General features: G+C 43.9%; 1 protein-coding gene across 2 annotated transcripts in view; it reads right to left on the bottom strand.

Annotated features, from left to right (window-relative positions):
* The window catches only part of NIM1K (NIM1 serine/threonine protein kinase), a 70,071-nt gene that overhangs the window by 8,589 nt on the left and 39,325 nt on the right, over nucleotides 1-22,157 (bottom strand). For both annotated transcript variants that reach the window (XM_060146047.1, XM_060146046.1), the window contains one exon: nucleotides 11,986-12,960. In XM_060146047.1, coding sequence (XP_060002030.1) covers nucleotides 11,986-12,277 — 292 coding nt within the window. In that variant the 5' untranslated portion in view covers nucleotides 12,278-12,960. The remainder of the gene's footprint in view (nucleotides 1-11,985; nucleotides 12,961-22,157) is intronic.

Here is a 22,157-nt window from a genome sequence, read left to right as displayed (position 1 = left end):
ATCATGGAAATGAAAAACATGTAATAACAAATAAATATAGAAAGGAAGTTCTAATATTTTCTTCCCTCATCCCAGTAGGCACCCCCAGGGTATGTGCACCTACTTCGGAGACCACTGCCTTTGAGGAACTGAAAGAAGAGGGCGGAGCTGGCAGAGATGAAGGAAAAGATAGGCCAAGACGAGGCTGGAGAGTCAGCCAGGGCCAAAGTCCGTGAGTCATATTCTGGACCTCAGATTAAGGGCATTGAGAAACCACTGGAGAGTTTCCTTTCTTTTCTTTTCTTTTCTTTTATATTGGGGTATAGTTGATTAACCATGTTGTGTTAGTTTCAGGTGGACAGCAAAGTGATTCAGTTATACATATACATGTATCCATTCTTTTTCAAATTCTTTTCCCATTTAGGTTGTTACATAATATTGAGTGGAGTTCCCTGTGCTATACAGTAGGTCCTTGTTGCTTATCCATTTTGAATATAGCAGTGTGTATATATCAATCCCAAACTCGCTAACTATCCCTTGCCTGCACCCTTCCCCTCTGGTAACCAAGAGAAACCACTAGAAAGTTTCAAGCAGAGAGCGAGCTATATGACCAGCCTTGCATTTTCTAAAAGACCGCTTCTGGCTGCAGTGCAGAGGATGACATAAATATGGATGAGGGAGACAGATTACAGCAATTTAATCCAACTAGGAAAGGGTGAGATACTTAGAAGGGAGCATCAATAGCACTTGGGGTTCAGCCAAGGGTTAGGGTTGAAGAAGAGGTAAAGGTTTCTGGGTTGAGGAATGGGGAGGATGGGTGGTGTGCTCTCGAGGGGCATCTTTTTTCTTTTTCTTTAAAATTTATTTATTTTTGGTTGTGTTTGGTCTTCATTGTTGTGCACGGGCTTTCTCTAGTTGCGGCGAGCAGGGGGCTACTCTTCGTTGCAGTGTGTGGGCTTCTCACTGTGGTGGCTTCTCTTGTTGCAGAGCATGGGCTCTAGGTGTGAGGGCTTCAGTAGTGGTGGCACGCAGGCTCAACAGTTGTGGCTCGTGGGCTCTAGAGCGCAGGCTCAGTAGTTGTGGCTCACGGGCTTAGTTGCTCCATGGCATGTGGGATCTTCCAGGACCAGGGCTCGAACCCGTGTCCCCTGCATTGGCAGGCGGATTCTTAACCACTGCACCACCAGGGAAGTCCTGGAGGAGCATCTTTATTGTTGTTGTCATGGCTCTGTGTACTCCCTCAACATCTCTGGTCTCTCTCATCGTGTTTTCTCAGCTGAACCACACCCTGGTTAAATCCAACCTCCCACCTACTCTCTGCCTACACCCATGCAGTGACCATGACGGCTTGTCTCACTTTGAATTCATGATCTATAACCTCAGGTGTGTCTTTATTGCTCCTGGCAGACGCACTATATTTCCCTGGTCCAATAGTGCCCCTACACTTTTAGATGACGCTTTCATGGCTTCTCTTCTCCCATCAAATGTCTAATACCTTCTCTCTCTCCTCACTCATAGCCGATGACTTAGATTTCTATTTTATCGAGTAAAGAAAGCCATAGAAGAGAATTTCAAGTTCCTTCTGCCACTTCTTCCAGCCTACCTGAATCTGTGCCCATAAACTCTGTCTTCCTGTTTCTCTGGGTAAATGGTCCCTGCTCCTATCTAAGGCCTAGCGAAGACCCCTCTACATGTTGAATAGATTCCATCTACTCTCCTCTACTCAAGAACAGGCATCCAAGATTTCTTCCTTCTCTCCTGCGTCATAAGTTTTAACCTTTCTACTGAATCTTTTCCATCTGCATACATTCATGCTATTTACCCATCTAAAAAAAAAAGTCTTCCCCACAAAAATGCATACATGTTACCAAAAGACTTGTACTAGAATGTTCATAGTAACGTCATTCATAGTAGCCCCAAATTGGAAACTATCCTCACGTTCATCAACAGTAGAATGGATAAATAAACTGTAGTATATTTGTACAATGGGCTGCTATGTAGCAATAAGAATGAAGCATCTAAACTACATAAAATAATACGGATGGTTTTCCCACTTTTTTTTTTTTGGCTGTGCTTTGCGGCTTGCACGAGGGATCGAACTCGGGGCTCCAGCAGTGAGAGAGCTAAGTCCTAACCACTGGACCACCAGGGAAGTCCCCAGCTTTCACAAGTTTAATATTGAACAAATGAAATAAGACAAAAGAAGACATACTGTATGATGCCATTTATATAAATTGTACAGGTAAACACAATCTGTGGTGTTAGAAGTCAGGGTAGTGGTTATACTTGGGGATGTAGTAAACAGAAGGGGGGAATAGGGGAGCCTCTAAAGTACTGGGAACGTCCTCTTTTTTGAACTTGGCAGTGGTTATATGGGTCTTTTTAGTTTGGAAAATTCATTTAACTGCATATTTGTGATTTTCATACTTCTTTTTGTATTTACGTATGTTAAACATTAAAAAAAGTTTTTGAGAAACCACAAAAAATCTCTCTCGACCCCACTTCCCCCTCTAGCATCAGGCTCTTCTTCTCATTCTTTTGTAGCAAAACTCTCTTAAAGAGCTGGTTCTACGTCACTGTCTCCAGCCCTCCCCTCATTATGTCTTGAACCTAAGAGATATTGCTACCAGAAAAGCTCCTCTCAGGGTCACCGATGACCTCCAAGTTGCTAAAACCAATGGCCAGTTTCCAGATTTCATCCTTCCTCCTAGAAACACCTTTGTCACTTGGTTTCTAGGAAAACACACGCTCCTGGTTTTTCTCCTACCTCTTGCCACTTCTTCTAAGGCTCCTTTGCTGTGTTCTTTTCATCTGTCCAGCCTCTAAATGTTCAACACCTGAAGGCTTAGTCCTTGGACATCCCTACAATTTCCTCAACAATTCCAGATGCATAAATACTCCTGCCTACAAGACCCCTCCACTTGGTTGTCTCAGTTTGGCTTCTTACAGAAGCAGAGCATGAGGCAGTGATTCAGGTGCAAGTAGTCGATGAAGGAGGTGGTACCCAGGAAACACTGGTAGAAGAATGAGGAAAGGCAGCCAATTAAGGATGTGTTACTAAGCGAGTTACCAGTTAATCCTGCATGGCTGTTAGCATAACTGACATCATCTCGGGCTCAAACAATTCTTCCTGTCCTTCCACTGACCCTACCCAGGACTGCACGATGCGGCAAATCACTTCTCTGTCAAGGGCTTTGTAGTTAACAGATATTGTTTAATGATCGGTAGGTCCACGTGGCCTCTATGCTCTGTTAGTTCCCAAATAATGATGAAGACCTTCCCTGACATTTTCTTGGTACCCACGAGACTAGTTACCCAATCAATCATCTTGACTTAGGAAGGTACTTCCTGTTTACAAGGGTACTCCCATACCCTAGGTTAGCTATAAAATGGCCCCAGTGGCCCTTCGGGCGGTGCAGAGGACAGCTGCGAATGCTTCCAGATCTTTGTCGGCCCGATCCTGAACCCACCTTGTAAGGTACCCTACAATAAACTGATCCATTGAGTATACGGGGCTGCCTCATTTCAGTCTCAAGATGACTTCTCAGCTCGATGCGCATCTTTTGTTCCCTCCGTCTTCCAACGATCCTGCTGCGAGTTATCGTTTGAGTTTTATCATGAGAAGAGTGAGAGAGCTGGGGTATTTGTATATCAGCTACCGTCAGTAACTAGTCGTTGGCTGTTCCTGGCAGACATTAATTCCCCTCTACTTCCCACGCATGCAGGAACAGCAGCTCCAACAGCTAGAGGAAGCCCAGAGGCAAAGAGATGGAGAGACTGGCATTTGAAGGTCTGGCCTGCGTGCACTGAAATGGTAAGGCCCAAGGAGACACGGGTGAGGCACCAACAGCCTCCGCTCTGCATGTGTAACAGGCACGCCCAGCATAACACGTCCAATACTGATCTCCCCCGCCCCAAACCTGTTCCTTCTACAGTCTTCCCAGTTTCAGTAAATGGAAACTCTATTCTTGCAGTCATCCAGGACAAAAACCTTGAGTATTTGACTCTTCTCTTTTACACTCCACTTTCAATCTGTCAGCAAATCCTGTTATCTCTACTTCTAGATACAGCCAGAATCCAGCCACTTCTCAGCCTTTCACTGCTCCCGCCCTGGGGAATCTCTCTCGCCTGGATTATTCCGATAGGCTCCTAGCTGATCTCTCCTTTTCTGCCTTTGACCCCTTGCAGCCTATTTTCAACAGAGCAGCCAAGGTGATCCTATTAAGCGTTAAGCCAGGTCGCGCTGTCACTTCTCTGCTGCCTCAAAGGGCTCGGGTTTCCCTCATAGGAAAAGCCGAAGTCCTGACTTTGCCATACCGCGTATTAACCCTATGCGGTCTGGTCCCTGCCACCCTCTGCTGTCACACGCCTCGGCCGTTCCTAGAGTTCTACAGGCACTCTCCCACCTTGGCGCTCTTCTGCTTGCTGTCCCCTCTGCCTGACCACGTTCCCCCATGGACTCCAAGGCCAGTTTCCTTATTCCCTTCAGTTCAATGATCACCTCCTCAGGGAGGCTGTCCCTGGCCATTTTGTCTAAAACTGCAGCCCCCAGTGCTTCCTCCCCTCCCCTCTGCTCTATCTTCCTTCCTGTCCCTTATCACTACGTAGCATAATGAATATTTTACTGGCTTACTTTTGTCTGTCTCTCCCTGCTAGAACATAAGCTCCACAGGACAGATTGTGGTCTATTTCGTTCAATTCTGTATCTCCAGTCCCTAGAACAGTGCCTGTTACACGGGAGGTGATCAACAAATATTTGTTGAATAAATGATCTCACTTAACACTCACAAGAGCCCAGGATAAGTATCCCCACTGCAGTGTAACTCAAGTTTGCGCCTTGCATTTTCATTTATTATCGTGTCCCACGCATCCTCCATGTTACCACAGACTCTCCACAATTGTGATTTTTAATGGCTGTGTGACTTCCATCCAAGTGCATATGCTTTAATATCCTTGAGCTTTCCTGCATCATTGGAGCATATAAATTATTTTGAGTCCTTTGCATTATAAATAGGGAACTTCTTTTTGTTATAGTAATACTGAATTTATTTTTAGGATGGATTCACCAAAGCCAATAACTAACCATTCTTAAAGTAAGAAAACATAATTTTATTTATTTTCAATTTACTTTTTTATTGAAGTATAGTCGATTTATAATATTGCATTAATTTCTGCTGTATAGCAAAGTCTTTTTTATATTCTTTTCCGTTAGGGTTTATCCCAGGATATTGAATATAGTCTCCTGTGCTATACAGTAGGACCTTGTTTATCCATTCTATACATAATAGTTTGCATTTACTAACACCAAACTCCCAGTCCATTCCTCCCCCATACCCCCTCCCCCTTGGCAACTGCAAGTCTGTTCTCTACATCTGTGAGTCTGTTTCTATTTCATAGATATGTTCATTTGTGGCATATTTTAGATTCCACATCTAAGTGATATCATATGGTATTTGTCTTTCTTCTTCTGCCTTACTTCACTTAGTATGATAATCTCTAGTTGCATCCAGAAAACATAATTTTAAACTGCTGTTTTAATGAATGTACTCAAGAGGAGGGACCCCTTTTTCAAAACCACTGGGCCTTCTCGGTCAAGCTTTACTGGAGCCTGTGTGAGTCCCCCAGCCCTGTCCTTCTAGGAGATTAGAGCATGAAGGACCCACCAGAGAGTACTGCCATGCATTGCTCCCTCCCATATCTCTTCCCACCGCTACTGGATTTTCCGGGGAAGTTATTATACTAACTTAATTCACCAAGTATCTGTTGAATATTTATTAGTTATAATGAATGTGGGGAAAGTCTGAGGATCAATATGATACAACGTCTGACACCAAGGAGCCTACGACCAGGACATACAAGACTTTCACTGTACCCCAGATTTGTTAGGCCCCAAACCTTTATTTCTCATGCATACTGTCTCTTGGGTTCCAAGATGGTCATTGGGCTCCTTTACTTGACCTCCATGTACCTCCAAGTCACTGCTTCCAGATCTGCACTCTCAAATCCACTTCTTCTCCTGTATTCACTATTCACTGCTAAGTCATTAAGGCTGGAAACCTGGGAGTCATCTTTCCTTCTTCCCCTCCCTGTCCTCTCCTGCTTTCCCCCATGCAGTTGACCACAGGTTTCCCAATACTCTAAAATAGTTTTCAAATGCATCCTCTTCTCTCCATGCTCACTGTCACTTCCTTAGTTGAGGTGGACATCATCATTCATCTGGATCATTAGACTAATATTTTATTCTGACATGCCTGACTCTTGTCATGTCCCAACTTCAATTCCCTTTCCTCACTGAAATAATTAATAGTTAATCATTTTATTAATTGCTTGCTTCAAGCTCTTCAATGGCTTCCTGATACATAAATGACAAAATCCAAATATGCAAGAAGATTCTCCATGATCTAGTCCCTGCCTACATCACCCACCATATCTCCCACTGCTCTGTGGGTGCATCCCATGCACTAGCCTCATTGAATTACTCTTAAATCTCCAAACACTCCGCACCCTGGCTCACACCTCCAGTCACTTTACATCCTCTCGCTCTGACTGGAATTCCCTTTCCTCTGTGTCCTGCATTATTCCTCCGAAAACCTCAAGACCTAATGCAAGCCTTTCCTGATCGATTGACCCTTTCCTGATTTCAGCCACAGTCGAGCACACCCTTTGTAACCTCACCCTGTGACAGCACTTATCAGTTGTTTCCTGTCTGTCTCCATTACCTACTGCGAGTTCCTATCAGGCAAGAGCTGTATCTCATTCATCTCTGTAAGGCACAAGAGAGTTTATTATATTTTTTAAAAAAGAAGGAATGAACCGATGCATAAATAAATTGAGAGAGAAGAAGAAAGGCTTCTAGAAACATGAGACTAGAGTAACAGAGAAGAAGACCAGGGATGAAGGGGTCAGAAAGGACAGCAACAGAGAAAGGGACGGGCACCCATGGCCTCTTTTACTTTTGTTTGAGGCAACAGATGGGACATAAAATATTCAGAAGCCCAGTGCGTCATTTCTTTTGAGAAATTTCTAATCAGCCTAAAAGGGGACTCATGATGGCTTCAGCCTGCCCGATCAGCTTGCAAGGCCCAGGAGAATCTGAGCCATTAGCTATAAAAATAAACTCCAGCCAGCAGGGGCCTATACTGGAGCCTTCTCTTTAGGGAGCCAGAGCAGCTGGTGTCTTTTTTTAAACTACTGTCTTGGGAGCTGCCCCTGGCACAGAAACCCTCCACTTCCCTGGGAACCTCCTCCTTTATCTTATCCAGGTTGTCCATATTTCCTAGAAAACCTAATGACAAATCTTGGCAAGCTGGCTTTGCATGGGAACCGTATTTATACAAATCGCTCTTCAGACTAAGTCTTCTGACGTGGCCTGGTAATGGGACAGGGTATTTGTAATTCCCAGCAAAGCTAAACCACTCCCTGATAAATCTCCTTCCATTGTAGAGGTAAAGATTTTAGAGGAATGTCCCCCTGTCTTTCCAACCCAGTCTGCTCCTGGTAGCCTAACGTCCTCCCTCTTTTCATAAGGCACAATCTTCCAGTCTTGCCTCTGTCATCCTCCCAGAGTTCTCACTTCCTAGTACCTACACCGCCCGTCTCTTTCTTCATCCCCACATCGATTCACATCTGGGTCTCCCCTCCTTCACACTCTCAGTTCCTTTTGTCCTCACCTTCCTACTCTTTCCTGGGCTCACTTCTGATAGAACCCAGAAGAGAGATGAGCACGGTACCAGGACGAGGCCATCCCGGGATGAGTCTGCAAGTTGGGAGGTGAAATCTGGGATTCATTTTCCTGTTGCATCAGTACAATGTACACAATGACCTGCTGTTAACATTTTCTGGCTTGTTTAAATGTGCCTGTTGAACTGATTTTTCCTCTGCCTGTGCTTTTGGCCTTCCTCTCCTTTTGTGCACCCATCTCATCCCATAAGCAGAGGCTGACATTGAGCCTTTGACAATAGGGCTACTCTGTGGTGGTTTAGGAGTGAGGAGAGCATGATAGTGAGGCCACTGAGGCCCCCATCCACACAGCAGGAAAACACCGCATTCTCTGAAACTCAAGGGACTAGAATTAAGTGAATTCTGTAATCCAACAGGCAAGAAGCCTTTGGCATTCAAGAAGAAAGTCACTATGTAAACACCAATTGTGGTCCTTCCTCTTTCTTCTGTCCTCCTCACATAACAGCCTGTCCAAGGAATTAGACGCTTTCCTGCTCCTGGCTTGTGGTGGTTTCCCTGCTTAGCTGGTTATTGTCGCGGTGATGGTATGTCCATCAATCTACTGTGTTCTCCACTCTCCCATCTCAGAGACGCTTCTTTGGACCTCGGGCCCTGCTGACAGTGCAGTGGGTCGTGTGACCCGAAAGGCTGCAGCTGACTTGACATAGGCAGGCCCTTGACTCAGCGGTGGCCTATCGCCGGCTGGTCAGTGAGCGATTATATTCTCTTTTCAAAATCTGAGCTGAAATAGAATGAAACTAGTGGGATGGAGATGGGATAAAGCTGAGAGGTTATGTAGATATGGGACTGGAAACAATCATTCTTGGCCATATGCCTTTGGGTAATTAAGCAGAGAAGGCCACTCCGCAGAAAGAAGTACGAAGTAGAAATGAGAAGCCGCGCAACCCCAGAGAAAGGGGAGATGGAGGGGGTAACCTCCATCCTTGAAACGTGGCTCTACCTCCCTGCTGAGCGGCCACAAGATTCCCCTGCACACAAGTCACCCTGTCAGCGTGAGCTCATCTGAGTCGGCTTCTGTCCCATGAAACGAATGACGTGTGACTCACACAGGCCTAAAGGACCTGGACTTTTTTGAAAGCAGACTAATACTGGCACTTAATGGATACTTGCTACATGCTCTGTCCAGGTACATGGTAAATATTCGGTATATCATATCTTTTTAAAATTCGCTCCTCCTAGCAATCCTAGGCAGCTGATATATTTCCTTCACGTACACGTAAGGAAATTGTGGCACAGAATGGTAAAGTAACTTGTTCGGGGGTCACACAGCTAGAGGAAAAAAGAATTGGAATTCCACACAGGTCTGGCTGACTCCAAAGCTGATATCTTTCCACAATATTGCACTACCTTCTGCCACCTTCAAGACAAGGTGCCGCTCTCTCTTACACACTGTCTGAACGGGGAGGGCGGGCAGAAGGTAGGTGCTGCTTCTGAGTCTTGGTTATACACTCTAGGACTTGCGCATTGTCCCCTGCTTCCCTGCTGCAGGCACTGGAGGGCAGGATCCCTCCCCGGCAGTCCAGCCGCCAGGAAGGAGAATGGCTGGTGAGCAGGGTGGGGTCTGGCGGGGGTCTGGGGCTGAAGAAGGCAGTGGCAGCCCACTTGGTCGGCTTGTTCAGGGCAGCATGTGAAAGAGCTGCCCCCTCCACCCTGCACCAAAATCCCGAGGTAGCTTGCAGCAAAAAGGAAGCTGGGTTCTAAGCCTGTCTCTGCCATGACCTCGGGACAGCCACTTCTGAGCTCCATCTCCCCATTTGTAAAATTCAGGAGGGCTAGATGAGGTCAGTGTTTCCCGAAGTGGAACCTTGAACACTCATGGGGCATGCAATGATTTTAGTGCATGAAAACAGCCTTAAATAGCACCGAAACACAGCATAAAAATGTTATTTCTGTATCGGTTCTCCCTTCACTCTCCTAAGTAAGGTAAAAAGAAACTCACAGATGGGTTTTTGGCATGTTTTAAATTACTTTCAGTCACTTCGTAAGTTTCCTTTAAATTTTATTTTATTTTTTTGGCCATGCCGTGTGGCTTGCGGGATCTTAATTCCCCCACCAGGGATCAAACCCATGTCCCCTGCCGTGGAAGTGTGGAGTCCTAACCACTGGACTGCCAGGGAAGTCCCCCTTTAACATTTTTTGCAAGTTGCTAAGAGAATAGATTTTAAAAGTTCTCACCACACACATATGAAATTGTAACTATATGAGGTGGTGAGTGTGTTAAATGACCTTATTGTGGTAATCATTTCATAATATATACATACATAAAATCAGAACATTGTACGCCTTAAACTTACACGATATTATATGTCAATCACATCTCAATAAAGCTGGAAAAATAAATAAACAGAACTTTGAAATTTGTGTGCATTGTATTTATTTTTACCACTACCTTCTATTCATGGGTTTTCATGACTTTAATATCAAATTTCCTTCTGAAATAGGTTTAAGTAAAAAATAGACTTGCACAATGATAGCCACCATTTATTGAGTGGCTACTCTGTGCCATGTACTTCATATATATTATTCCTAATTTCCCCAACAATTCTAAGATACGAGTCATTATCTCTATTTTACAGCTGAGGCAACTGAGGACCAAAAAGGCTAAGTAATATGCATGAAGTCAGATACCTAGTAAGTGACTGAACGAGGATTTGAACAGATTTGTCTGATTCTGAAGCACATGTTTTTTCCACTATCCTATCCTCTCCACTAGAATCTAATATCTGAACCTACACTCGGGAAGCAGCTCCAACACGCTTTGCTCAGACTTTAGCCCCTGTGACCTCTCTGCCACAACGGACACTCTCCCCTTTCTGAATTCCTCTCCTGGTTTGCCTTTATGCAACTTCTCCTCTCCACTTCCTGTTCATGTCTTCCTTTCAATTTCTGGCCCCTTATCTCCTTATGTGTTTTATGTTGTCTTTCACTCTTGCTCTAGACTATTGAAAAGCAACATCTTTCCCAATTAGATGTGAATCGCAGCCCTAGAGCTGCTTTTATGAGTAACGTAATCAATGCTACTGGCTGCATTTTGTCAGCGAGGAACCTGAGGGCTCAGAGGAGCGCTGTAATGTCCCCAGGTAGGTAAGGTGAGTAGGCATGAACCCAGACACTCGGGCTCAGAGCAAGATAGAAGGGGACTTGGAGCTCCAGTGACTTGGGCGTGTGTGCACGCATGTGTGTGCGTGTGTGTGTGTGTGTGTGTGTGTGTGTGTGTGTAGGTAGAGGAGGTTGTGGTACTTTCTCCATAGGGGCCAAACAGGGATGAGCGGGGAATGGGATTGGGGGTTGGAGAAGAAAAGAAAACAAAACTCTGACACGAGAAAGCGCAGCCCTGGAGACGTGGTGGCAGCCTGAGTGCAAGGAGAATAAATGTCAGTACGGGACTCTCAGGGAGAGGGCAGAGCCCATGGGCTTTAGGAAGTCTGTAGATTATACCGAGTTGCAGGCATTCTTTCTCTGTCCTGTGACTCCGTTATGACTATCTCCAGGCTTAGTTAGCTAAATTAGAGGTAACTTGGAGAAATGCCCACATGGGTTGGGCAGCAAAGGGCTGCTGGTCTCTCCACACAGCTCCTCTCTGAGGCCAGAGCGGTGGGCGCTGCTGGGCTAGAATCCAGAGTGACCAGCAACCAAGCAAGCGTGGCTCTTGGTAGCAAGCAAGGAGCTGACAACAATGAGAACTAGCACAGAGCAGACTGAAGCAGAGAAGTTCTTGAGGTCAAGTCCCTTTTCCCCAAACCTAACAGAAGCAGCAGCCTCTGGTAAGGAGGAGAGGCTGGACCCCGCTATCCACCGACCATCCGGGAGGTCCCCTGTGCCACTGGTATTGACAAACAAACACAAACAGAAGTTACAAATAAGGACCCGGAATACGAGTGGCCTTGGAATCAAGCCACACTCCCCTCCGCTTCTCCAAGGTGTAACTGGAGAGGACAGATTGCCCTCAATGTTTTAGTGAGTTCACCTGCATGCTATAGTGGGAGAGTTTTTGGAGTCAAAATCATCTAAGATTAAACTGCTAAAGCCACATTTGACATCTCTGGATCTTAGTTTCCTTATCTATAAAGTGAAATAAAAATACTGAGCTCACACCATCACTGTGAAAACCAACTGCGGCAACAGTGGACGGCGGCCGGCATAGGACTTGCACTTAGCAGGGGCTCAGTGATGACGCCTCACCTGCCTCCTTGGCCCTGGACCCTTAACCCGACCCCCAACCAGGTCCCAACCCCCTGGGCATCACCCGTGGAGTCTGGATCCTACCTTTGGTTAGGGAGTGAATCCCGAGCTTGACCTGGGAGAAGTTCCCACTTCCGATTTCCCCTCGGATGCGGTAGAAGCCGATGCGTTTCCCCAGCGTGATCTCCCTCACCACCTTCTGGTCTTGGGACATGTCCTGGGTCAGCTTCTCGAAGGGTGTCAGCTGGCGAGGCTGTCCCTCTCCGTTCTCCTTGGTGCACTCCGTCTGACCGCCACTCTCCACGCTCTCTCGCCGGTCCCACCTGGCATAGCGGGTGTTCTCCAGGCCGCCTCCATTCACATACAAGGCAGTCATCGTCCTCCGCAGGCCCACGTTTCCATCTCAGCAGAGGCACCGATGGGGGGCAGGCTGGGGAGGGGCCGAAGGGGCCCGGCGGGTGGGAGATGGGAGTTGACTGCCAGAGCCCTGTGTCCCTGGGAGCTGGGCAAGCTCCCCCTTCGGCCAGGGGAGGGCAGAGGCCGATGCCAGAACCGCCTACCAGCCAAGCCCGAAGCCGCCCTCACTCTGAGACCTTCCTTCACGCTGAACTTCCCAGCTCTAACTGGCCCATCAGGCACACGTCCAGGTACCAGAGCCGCTTCCCTGATCAGGATCCAAGAACTTTCTGGCTGGCCGTGCTGGTGCTCTGTGGTAGGTGGCTGTGTCCCAAAACAAAGGCTCCAGTTTGCTATTTCCTTTGATGGCCAGGGAACCTTTTGCTCTGGTGTGTAAACGCCCCGCAGAGGCCCTCAGGTCCCCGCTGCTGGTGCGCATCTCTGATCTTCTTCATGTTGCACTTTTGCTGTCAAGTTGCAGGGCCCCAGAGACCTGATAATCTGGACCCCAGGAAAGAAGAAACTTGCAAATCAGCCTTCTGGTCACACGGGCAGCCAGAGGAGGATTAAATCCCCGCAATGCCACTTTAGCCGGCCTTTATTTAGATGAGCCTTCCTCTAAGCCGTGAGCTGTCTCAAAAACTTGGTGGGTGCTACTTCATCCTAAGAACAGAGAATAAGGAAATGTATTAGCCCATGCTAATGTACAGTACGGGATTTATAATGAATGTGAAGCTGCTTGGTAAGCGCCAGTCTAAAAGCACTCTACAAATTTCAGTTATGACTCATATCAGTAGTAAATGCTTGATCACGTATGATTTAGTAAGAAGAAAATGTACGCACACACACCCCTCGATCTACATTTCAGAAAGGCCCTCACAGCCTGTAAATATTTCTAGCAAAATAATTTTTCTGCTTCTGTTTCTGGCTTGCTTTGAAGCCAGACTTTTAAAATAATAATACAGTAGGGGATTCCCTGGCGGTCCAGTGGTTAGGACTCCACACTTCCACTGCCGGAGGCCAGGGTTTGATCCCACGAGCCACGTGGCACGGCCAAAAAAAAAAAAAGAAATTAGTAGGTACAGTGGAAATGTCTTTAGTAAAATCTGTCAGCTTTTCTGGTTGCATCATTTATAAAATAAAGTGACCACGATGTCAAATTTTGAAATAAAATAATACGATCATCATAATGACAAAGATTTCCTATCAGTTTTCAAAAGTTCTTACACTGATTCGAATAACAATGTATTATATTTCCTTTATACTGTATGTTCTCATACACCGGCTAATTTTTCTCCTAGGCTTATTTTCTAGGTATTTCTAATCAGGTGTCAGCCTCCAGGCGCAGCAGCTCATTTTGAAGGTTCAGAAACAGAGTAATGTTACTGGAGGGCAAAAGTCTATGGCCTCCTCAGTGATGAGAAATACCTGCCCAGCTAGAATATCTTCATGACTTTCTTCCATGCAGCCTCCAGTAAGAAATAATCACTTCCTCCCTGGATCCCCACAGCACTCTGTACAATTTCCGACAGGTCTCCTATCCCTGAAGGTGGGAACCAGGTTTAATTCATCTCTATATCCTGCTCTTCCTCCTCTCTCCCTCAGCATGGAGCATGATGTCCTAAATAAAGAAAGTGTTTGCTAAATGTGCGCTGAACTCGATTTTTGGACTTGAACATTCCAAACCAAAAAACCCGAGCGAAAACATGAGAGACTGCCTTGGAAATGGGAATTCCCAATTCTGTTTGATGATATCACATTATTCCAGTTAGGTACAGAACTGCTTACACTGTAATTGTGTTTAAGTATGGGGTTGCTGAATAAAGAGAAACAAGGACAGGAAAGAGGAGTGGTGGGAGGCTGCCCATCACTGTGCCTATTTCTGCATGGGGGAGGGGAAGCTGGATGAAGGATAAAGGACAGAGGTTTAAAAGGGGCCAGGTATTAGTAACCACACACATCTCTAGGCTAGAGTCTGAGTAGGGTGTTTTAAAAGACATTTTAAGGTGAAAGAGCCTGAATTCGCTTGAGGAAAATCTAAGCCACTGGTTCTTAAGCCTCCTGGAGTTGCACACTCCTTTGAGATTCTGATGAAGCCTGTGACCCTATCCCCAGGAAAAAGCATGCACACCTAATCTGCATCCAGTTTTAAGGGGTTCACAGACCCTCTGAGACCCATCCCTGTACTTCAGATTAAGAAGCTCTACAAAGATCTCCTCAGATCCCTGGCAGAAAGAGACCACGCAGACAAGAAGTGGTGTAACAATTTTAATCCTGAAAGAAACTTTAGCTTCACCTACGCAAAGAGAGTAAGGCCTTTCGACAGGATGCAGTGCTCGATCGCCTCGTGTTCCTGCAGGTTCCAGGACCTCCTGGCTCTGTGTCCTTCCTGGGCCTTGCTCAGGACTCCAGGCTTGCCTCTCTCCCAGTGCCTCACCACGGTGCTGTCATTACCAACCCCAACTAGATAAGCACCTGGAGGGCAGGAACCTGCACCTTATTCTTCGAACTCCCAGGGCTCAGCCCAGTGCCTGGAAGTTGTATGATAAGCATTTGTTGAAGAAGGAATGAATTAACCTACCAACTGATTGATCGTTACATTCAGGTATGATCTATTGAGTAGAGGTAAATATTTTATTTATAGACACATACCACTATCCCAACATTTACTTGAATTATCTCAGAAAGCTTATTTCAGTCCACATTTCCAAGGCCTGGGCTACCTTCTACTGGCCAATAGTATTCCTGGCCCCGCCTTCTTGTGTAGGTGAAAACTTAGTCTGAATTCCACCATCCAACTGAGAATTGCTACAGTACTGCTTAGAAATCCAAAGTCTTCAAATTATCATGCACTGGTTAGAGAGGGAAACAGGAGCTCTCATTCATTGTTAGAGGGTATGAATTGGTACAATTTCTTGGAGAACAACTGGCTATAGGTATTAAAGTACAAGTGTACGTATCCTTTGCCTCAGCTATTCCATTTGAATTTATCCTGCACGTACATTCACAAAGGTATACATATTTCTAATATAAATATGGCTAGATAGATATTCACTGCTGCATTGTTCTGTAGGAAAAAACTAGACATTAATTAATTAAATGCCCGTCAGTAGGGACAAGTTAAATGTTACAATACATACATATACAAAAATAGCGGATTATTTGTGAAATAATTCATTGTACTTGTGAAAAAGAATGAGTTATGATATCCAAGATACATTGTTAAGTGGTCAGTAGAGTTTACATAATGTGATATCAGAAGTATAAGAAAGAGGAGGGTATACCTGAGAAACTGGCAATATTTACTGCATTTGAGGAGGGGAGTTGTTGGACTAGGAACTAGAATGAGAGAAAGGTGTGTATTTTTCACTATTTACTCTTTTTATATGATTTACCTTTTTTCATGTGCATGTATTTACCTTTAAAGAGAAAATTAAAAATATGTAATATGTTGCCATCTTACACAATTGGTGTACAGAAAGTTTGCTTTACTTTTGGTTATACAGGGAGATTGCCACACCTGATTGTCTAATACTAATGGACTGCTTTTAAAATCAAAAGATAATTAGGGACTTCTAGTTAAATACAGAATTTTATGCTTTCATTTATCTCTATTTCCTTCCAAACCCCCACAGTAGAAATAGGAGGGGAAAAAGGCATAAACCCATAAGGACAAACAGAGTAAGAGAGGTAATAGCAGATGTAAGATACCAACACATCTGGGGGAGATGGAAAGCAAATTGAGGAGTAGTTAATGACTCTGCAAAGACAGTGAAGAAAACTGCAAAACTGGACACGCTAATGAGATATACCGTTCCAAACGCTCAAGAGACTTCAAACTATAAGAGACAAACTACCTCAAAGTTTGGAGGATTGAAGCAGACCAAAAACGGGGATTGTTTGAATGTAGAGCAGTGAGAGCCCCAGCCCCTTTTCTCCTAAGAGCCAGTTTGCTACTCCCTCTGCCCACTCCCAGGCCAGCTCAGGAGCAGAAGGCACAGGACAGACAGTCCATTAGCTCAGATCCAGTTATGGGAGCACTGTTTCCCTCTTCTCTCTGCACCCCTAAATGCTTGAGTTTCCAGAATAAAGGGAAACATGTATATAATGCCCCAGGCAGGGGATTCCTCTTTTGGTTAAAGAGAAAAGACCTCCTGAAACCCATCTTCGGAGGTTCTCCAACCCAAAACCCACCTGACCACCTACTGTGCAGTCCTCCAGTTTCACTTGCAGGCAAGGAGCTTCCAATCAGATTTAAGTGCCTTCTGCTTAGAATGAATGTCCAGCCAAGAGGTGCCAGACACCCGAGGAAAGGCTCCACAATGAAAGGAAGAAAGCACACCTACCCCCTCGGCCGCTCGCCCATGGGGTGAGGCAGGGATTCCGTGTGGCTGACAGGGTCTTGGTGCTCTGGCCACGTGTCAGGCCTCAGCCTCTGAGGTGGGAGAGTCGAGTTCAGGACATTGGTCCAAGAGACCTCCCAGCCCCATGTAATATCAAACGGCGAAAGCTCTCCCAGAGATCTCCTTCTCAACGCTAAGACCCAGCTCCACTCGATGACCAGCAAGCTACAGTGCTGGACACCTGATGCCAAACAACTAGCAAGAGAGGAACACAACCCCACTGATTAGCAGAGAAGCTGCCTAAAATCATAATAACGTCACAGACACCCACTAACACACCACCGGACACGGTCCTGCCTACCAGAAAGACAAGATCAGGCCTCATCCACCAGAACACAGGCAACTAGTCCCCTCCACCAGGAAGCCTACACAAGCCACTGAACCAACCTTACCCACTGGGAGCAGACACCAAAAACAACAGGAACTACAAATCTGTGGCCTGCAAAAAGGAGAACCCAAACACAGTAAGTTAAGCAAAATGAGAACACAGAGAAATACACAGCAGATGAAGGAGCAAGGTAAAAACCCACCAGACCAAACAAATGAAGAGGAAATAGGCAGTCTACCTGAAAAAGAATTCAAAGTAACGACAGTAAAGATGATCCAAAATCTTGGAAATAGGATGGAGAAAGTACAAGAAATGTTTAACAAGGACCTAGAAGAACTAAAGAGCAAACAAACAATGATGAACAACACAATAGATGAAATTAAAATTCTCTAGAAGGAATCAATAGAAGAATAACTGAGGCAGAAGAATGGATAAGTGACCTGGAAGATAAAGTAGTGGAAACAACTACCACAGAGCAGAATAAAGACAGAAGAATGAAAAGAATTGAGGACAATCTCAGAGACCTCTGGGACAACATTAAATGCACCAACATTCAAATTATAGGGGTCCAAAAAGAAGAGAAAAAAAAAGGGACTAAGAAAATATTTGAAGAGATTATAGTTGAAAACTTCCCTAATATGGGTAAGGAAATAGTCAGTCAAGTCCAGGAAGCACAGAGAGTCCCATACAGCATAAATCCAAGGAGAAACATGCCAAGACACATATTAATAAAACTATCAAAAATTAACTACAGGGCTTCCCTGGTGGCGCAGTGGTTGAGAGTCCACCTACCAATGCAGGGGACACGGGTTCATGCTCCAGTCTAGGAAGATCCCACATGCCGTGGAACGGCTGGGCCCATGAGCCATGGCCGCTGAGCCTGTGCGTCCGGAGCCTGTGCTCCGAAATGGGAGAGGCCACAATAGTGAGAGGCCCGCGTACTGCACAAAAAAAAAAAAAAAATTAACTACAAAGAAAAAATATTAAAAATAGCAAGGGAGAAGCAACAATTAACATACAAGGGAATCCCCATAAGGTTAACAGCTGATCTTTCAGCAGAAACTCTGCAAGCTAGAAGGGACAGGCAGGACATATTTAAAGTGATGAAGGAGAAAAACCTACAACCAAGATTACTCTACCCAGCAAGGATGTCATTCAGATTCGACGGAGAAATTAAAACCTTTACAGACAAGCAACAGCTAAGAGAATTCGGCACCACCAAACCAGCTCTACAACAAATACTAAAGGAACTTCTCTAGGCAAGAAACACAAGAGAAGGAAAAGACTTACAATAACAAACTCAAAACAATTAAGAAAATGGTAATAGGAACATACATATCGATAACTACCTTAAATGTAAATGGATTAAATGCTCCAACTAAAAGACACAGACTGGCTGAATGGATACAAAAATAAGACCCGTATATATGCTGTCTACAAGAGACCCACTTCAGACGTAGGGACACATACAGATTGAAAGTGAGGGGATGGAAAAAGATATTCCATGCAAATGGAAATCAAAAGAAAGCTGGAGTAGCAATTCTCATATCAGACAAAATAGACTTTAAAATAAAGACTATTAGAAGAGACAAAGAAGGACACTACATAATGATCAAGGGGTCGATCCAAGAGGAAGATATAACAATTGTAAATATTTATGCACCCAACATAGGAGCATCTTAATACATAAGGCAAATGCTAATAGCCATAAAAAGGGAAATCGACAGTAACACATTCATACTAGGGGACTTTAACACCCCATTTTCACCAATGGACAGATGATCCAAAATGAAAATAAATAAGGAAACACAAGCTTTAAATGATACATTAAAGAAGATGGACTTAATTGATATTTATAGGACATACCATCCAACAACAGCAGATTACACTTTCTTCTCAAGTGCTCAGGGAACATTCTTCAGGATAGATCATATCTTGGGTCACAAATCAAGCCTTGGTAAATTTAAGAAATTGAAATCACATCAAGTATCTTTGCTGACCACTATGCTATGAGACTAGATATCAATTACAGGAAAAAAATCTGTAAAAAATACAAACACATGGAGGGTAACGAATACGCTACTAAATACCAAGAGATCACTGAAGAAATCAAAGAGGAAATCAAAAAATACCTAGAAACAAATGACAATGAAAACACGATGACCCAAAACCTATGGGATGCAACAAAAGCAGTTCTAAGAGGGAAGTTTAGAGTAATACAACCCTACCTCAAGAAACAAGAAACAGCTCAAATAAACAACCTAAACTTATACCTAAAGCAATTAGAGAAAGAAGAACAAAAACCCCCCAAAGTTAGCAGAAGGAAAGAAATCATAAAGATCAGATCAGAAATAAATGAAAATGAAATGAAGGAAATGATAGCAAAGATCAATAAAACTAAAAGCTGGTTCTGTAAAAAGATAAACAAAATTGATAAATTAGCCAGACTCATCAAGAAAAAAAGGGAGGAGACTCAAATCAATAGAATTAGAAATGAAAAAGGAGAAGTAACAACTGACACTGCAGAAATACAAAGGATCATGAGAGATTACTACAAGCAACTCTATGCCAATAAAATGGACAACCTGGAAGAAATGGACAAATTCTTAGAAAAGTACAACCTTCCGAGACTGAACCAGGAAGAAAGAGAAAATATAAACAGACCAATAACAAACACTGAAATTGAAACACTGATTAAAAATCTTCCAACAGGGCTTCCCTGGTGGTGCAGTGGTTGAGAGTCCGCCTGCCGATGCAGGGGACACGGGTTTGTGCCCTGGTCCGGGAAGATCCCACATCTTCCCACATCCGGGAAGATCCCCGGGAAGATCCCAGCAGAGCGGCTGGGCCCATGAGCTATGGCCGCTGAGCCTGCACATCCGGAGCCTGTGCTCCGCAACTGGAGAGGCCACAACAGTGAGAGGCCCGCGTACCGCAAAAAAAAAAAAAAAAAAAAATTCTTCCAACAAACAAAAGTCCAGGACCAGATGGCTCCACAGGTGAATTCTATCAAACATTTAGAGAAGTGCTAACACCTACCCTTTTCAAACTCTTCCAAAATATAGCAGAGGGAGAACACTCCCAAATTCATTCTACGAGGCCACCATCACCCTGATACCAAAACCAGACAAAGATGCCACAAAAAAAGAAAACTACAGGCCAATATCACTGATGAACATAGATGCAAAAATACTCAACAAAATACTAGCAAACAGAATCCAACAGCACACTAAAAGGATCATACACCATGATCAAGTGCGTTTACCCCAGGAATGCAAGGATTCTTCAATATATGCAAATCAATCAATGTGTTACACCATATTAACAAATTCAAAGAGAAAAACCATATGATCATCTCAATAGATGCAGAAAAAGCTTTTGACAAAATTCAACACCCATTTATGATAAAAACCGTCCAGAAAGTAGGCACAGAGGGAATTTACCTCAACATAATAAAGGCCGTATATGACAAACGCACAGCCAACATCATTCTCAATGGTGAAAAACTGAAACTATTTCCACTAAGATCAGGAATAAGACAAGGTTGCCCACTCTCACCACTATTATTCAACATAGTTTTGGAAGTTTTAGCCACAGCAATCAGAGAAGGAAAAGAAATAAAAGGAATCCAAATCGGAAAAGAAGAAGTAAAGCTGTCACTGTTTGCAGATGACATGATTCTATACATAGAAAATCCTAAAGAAGCTACCAGAAAACTACTAGAGCTAATCAATGAATCTGGTAAAGTAGCAGGATATAAAATTAATGCACAGAAATCTCTTGCATTCCTATACACTCTTGGTGAAAAATCTGACAGTGAAATTAAGAAAACACTCCATTTACCATTGCAACAAAAAGAATAAAATACCTAGGAATAAACCTACCTAAGGAGACAAAAGACCTGTACTCAGAAAACTATAAGACAGTGATGAAAGAAATTAAATATGATACAAACAGATGGAGAGATATATCATGTTCTTAGACTGGAAGAATCAACATTGTGGAAGTGACTATACTACCCAAAGCAATCTACAGATTCAATGCAATCCCTATCAAACTACCACTGGCATTTTTCACAGAACTAGAACAAAAAATTTCACAATTTGCATGGAAACACAAAAGACCCCGAATAGCCAAAGCAATCTTGAGAAACAAAAACAGAGCTGGAGGAATCAGGCTCCCTGACTTCAGAGTATACTACAAAGCTACAGTAATCAAGACAGTATGGTACTGGCACAAAAACAGAAATATAGATCAATGGAACAGGATAGAAAGCCCAGAGATAAACCCACACACATATAGTCACCTTATCTTTGATAAAGGAGGCAAGAATATACAGTGGAGAAAAGACAGCCTCTTCAATAAGTGGTGCTGGGAAAACTGGACAGCTACAAGTAAAAGAATGAAATTAGAACAGTCCCTAACACCATACACAAAACTATACTCAAAATGGATTAAAGACCTAAATGTAAGCCCAGATACTATAAAACTCTTAGAGGAAAACATAGGCAGAACACTCCATGACATAAATCACAGCAAGATCCTTTTTGACCCACCTCCTAGAGAAATGGAAATAAAAACAAAAATAAACAAATGGGACCTAGTGAAACTTAAAAGCTTTTGCACAGCAAAGGAAACCATAAACAAAACGAAAAGACAACCCTCAGAATGGGAGAAAATATTTGCAAACGAAGTAACTGATAAAGGATTAATGTCCAATATATACAAGCAGCTCATGCAGCTCAATATCAAAAAATGAAACAAGCCAATCCAAAAATGGGCAGAAGACCTATATAGACATTTCTCCAAAGAAGATATATAGATTGCCAACAAACACATGAAAGGATGCTCAACATCACTAATCATTAGAGAAATACAAATCAAAACTACAATGAGGTATCATCTCACACCAGTCAGAATGGCCATGATCAAAAAATCTACAAACAATAAATGCTGGAGAGGGTGTGGAGAAAAGGGAACCCTGCTGCACTGCTGGTGGGAATGTAAATTGATACAGGCACTATGGAGAATAGTATGGAGGTTCCTCAAAAAACTAAAAATAGAACTACCATATGACCCAGAAATCCCACTACCGGGCATATACCCTGAGAAAACCATAATTCAAAGAG

This window comes from Lagenorhynchus albirostris, chromosome 3, assembly GCF_949774975.1.
Source record: "Lagenorhynchus albirostris chromosome 3, mLagAlb1.1, whole genome shotgun sequence".
In the NCBI taxonomy this organism is placed as follows: Eukaryota; Metazoa; Chordata; class Mammalia; order Artiodactyla; family Delphinidae; genus Lagenorhynchus; species Lagenorhynchus albirostris.
The sequence above is the reverse complement of the archived record's forward strand: the minus strand, read 5'-3'. Positions and strand labels throughout refer to the sequence as shown.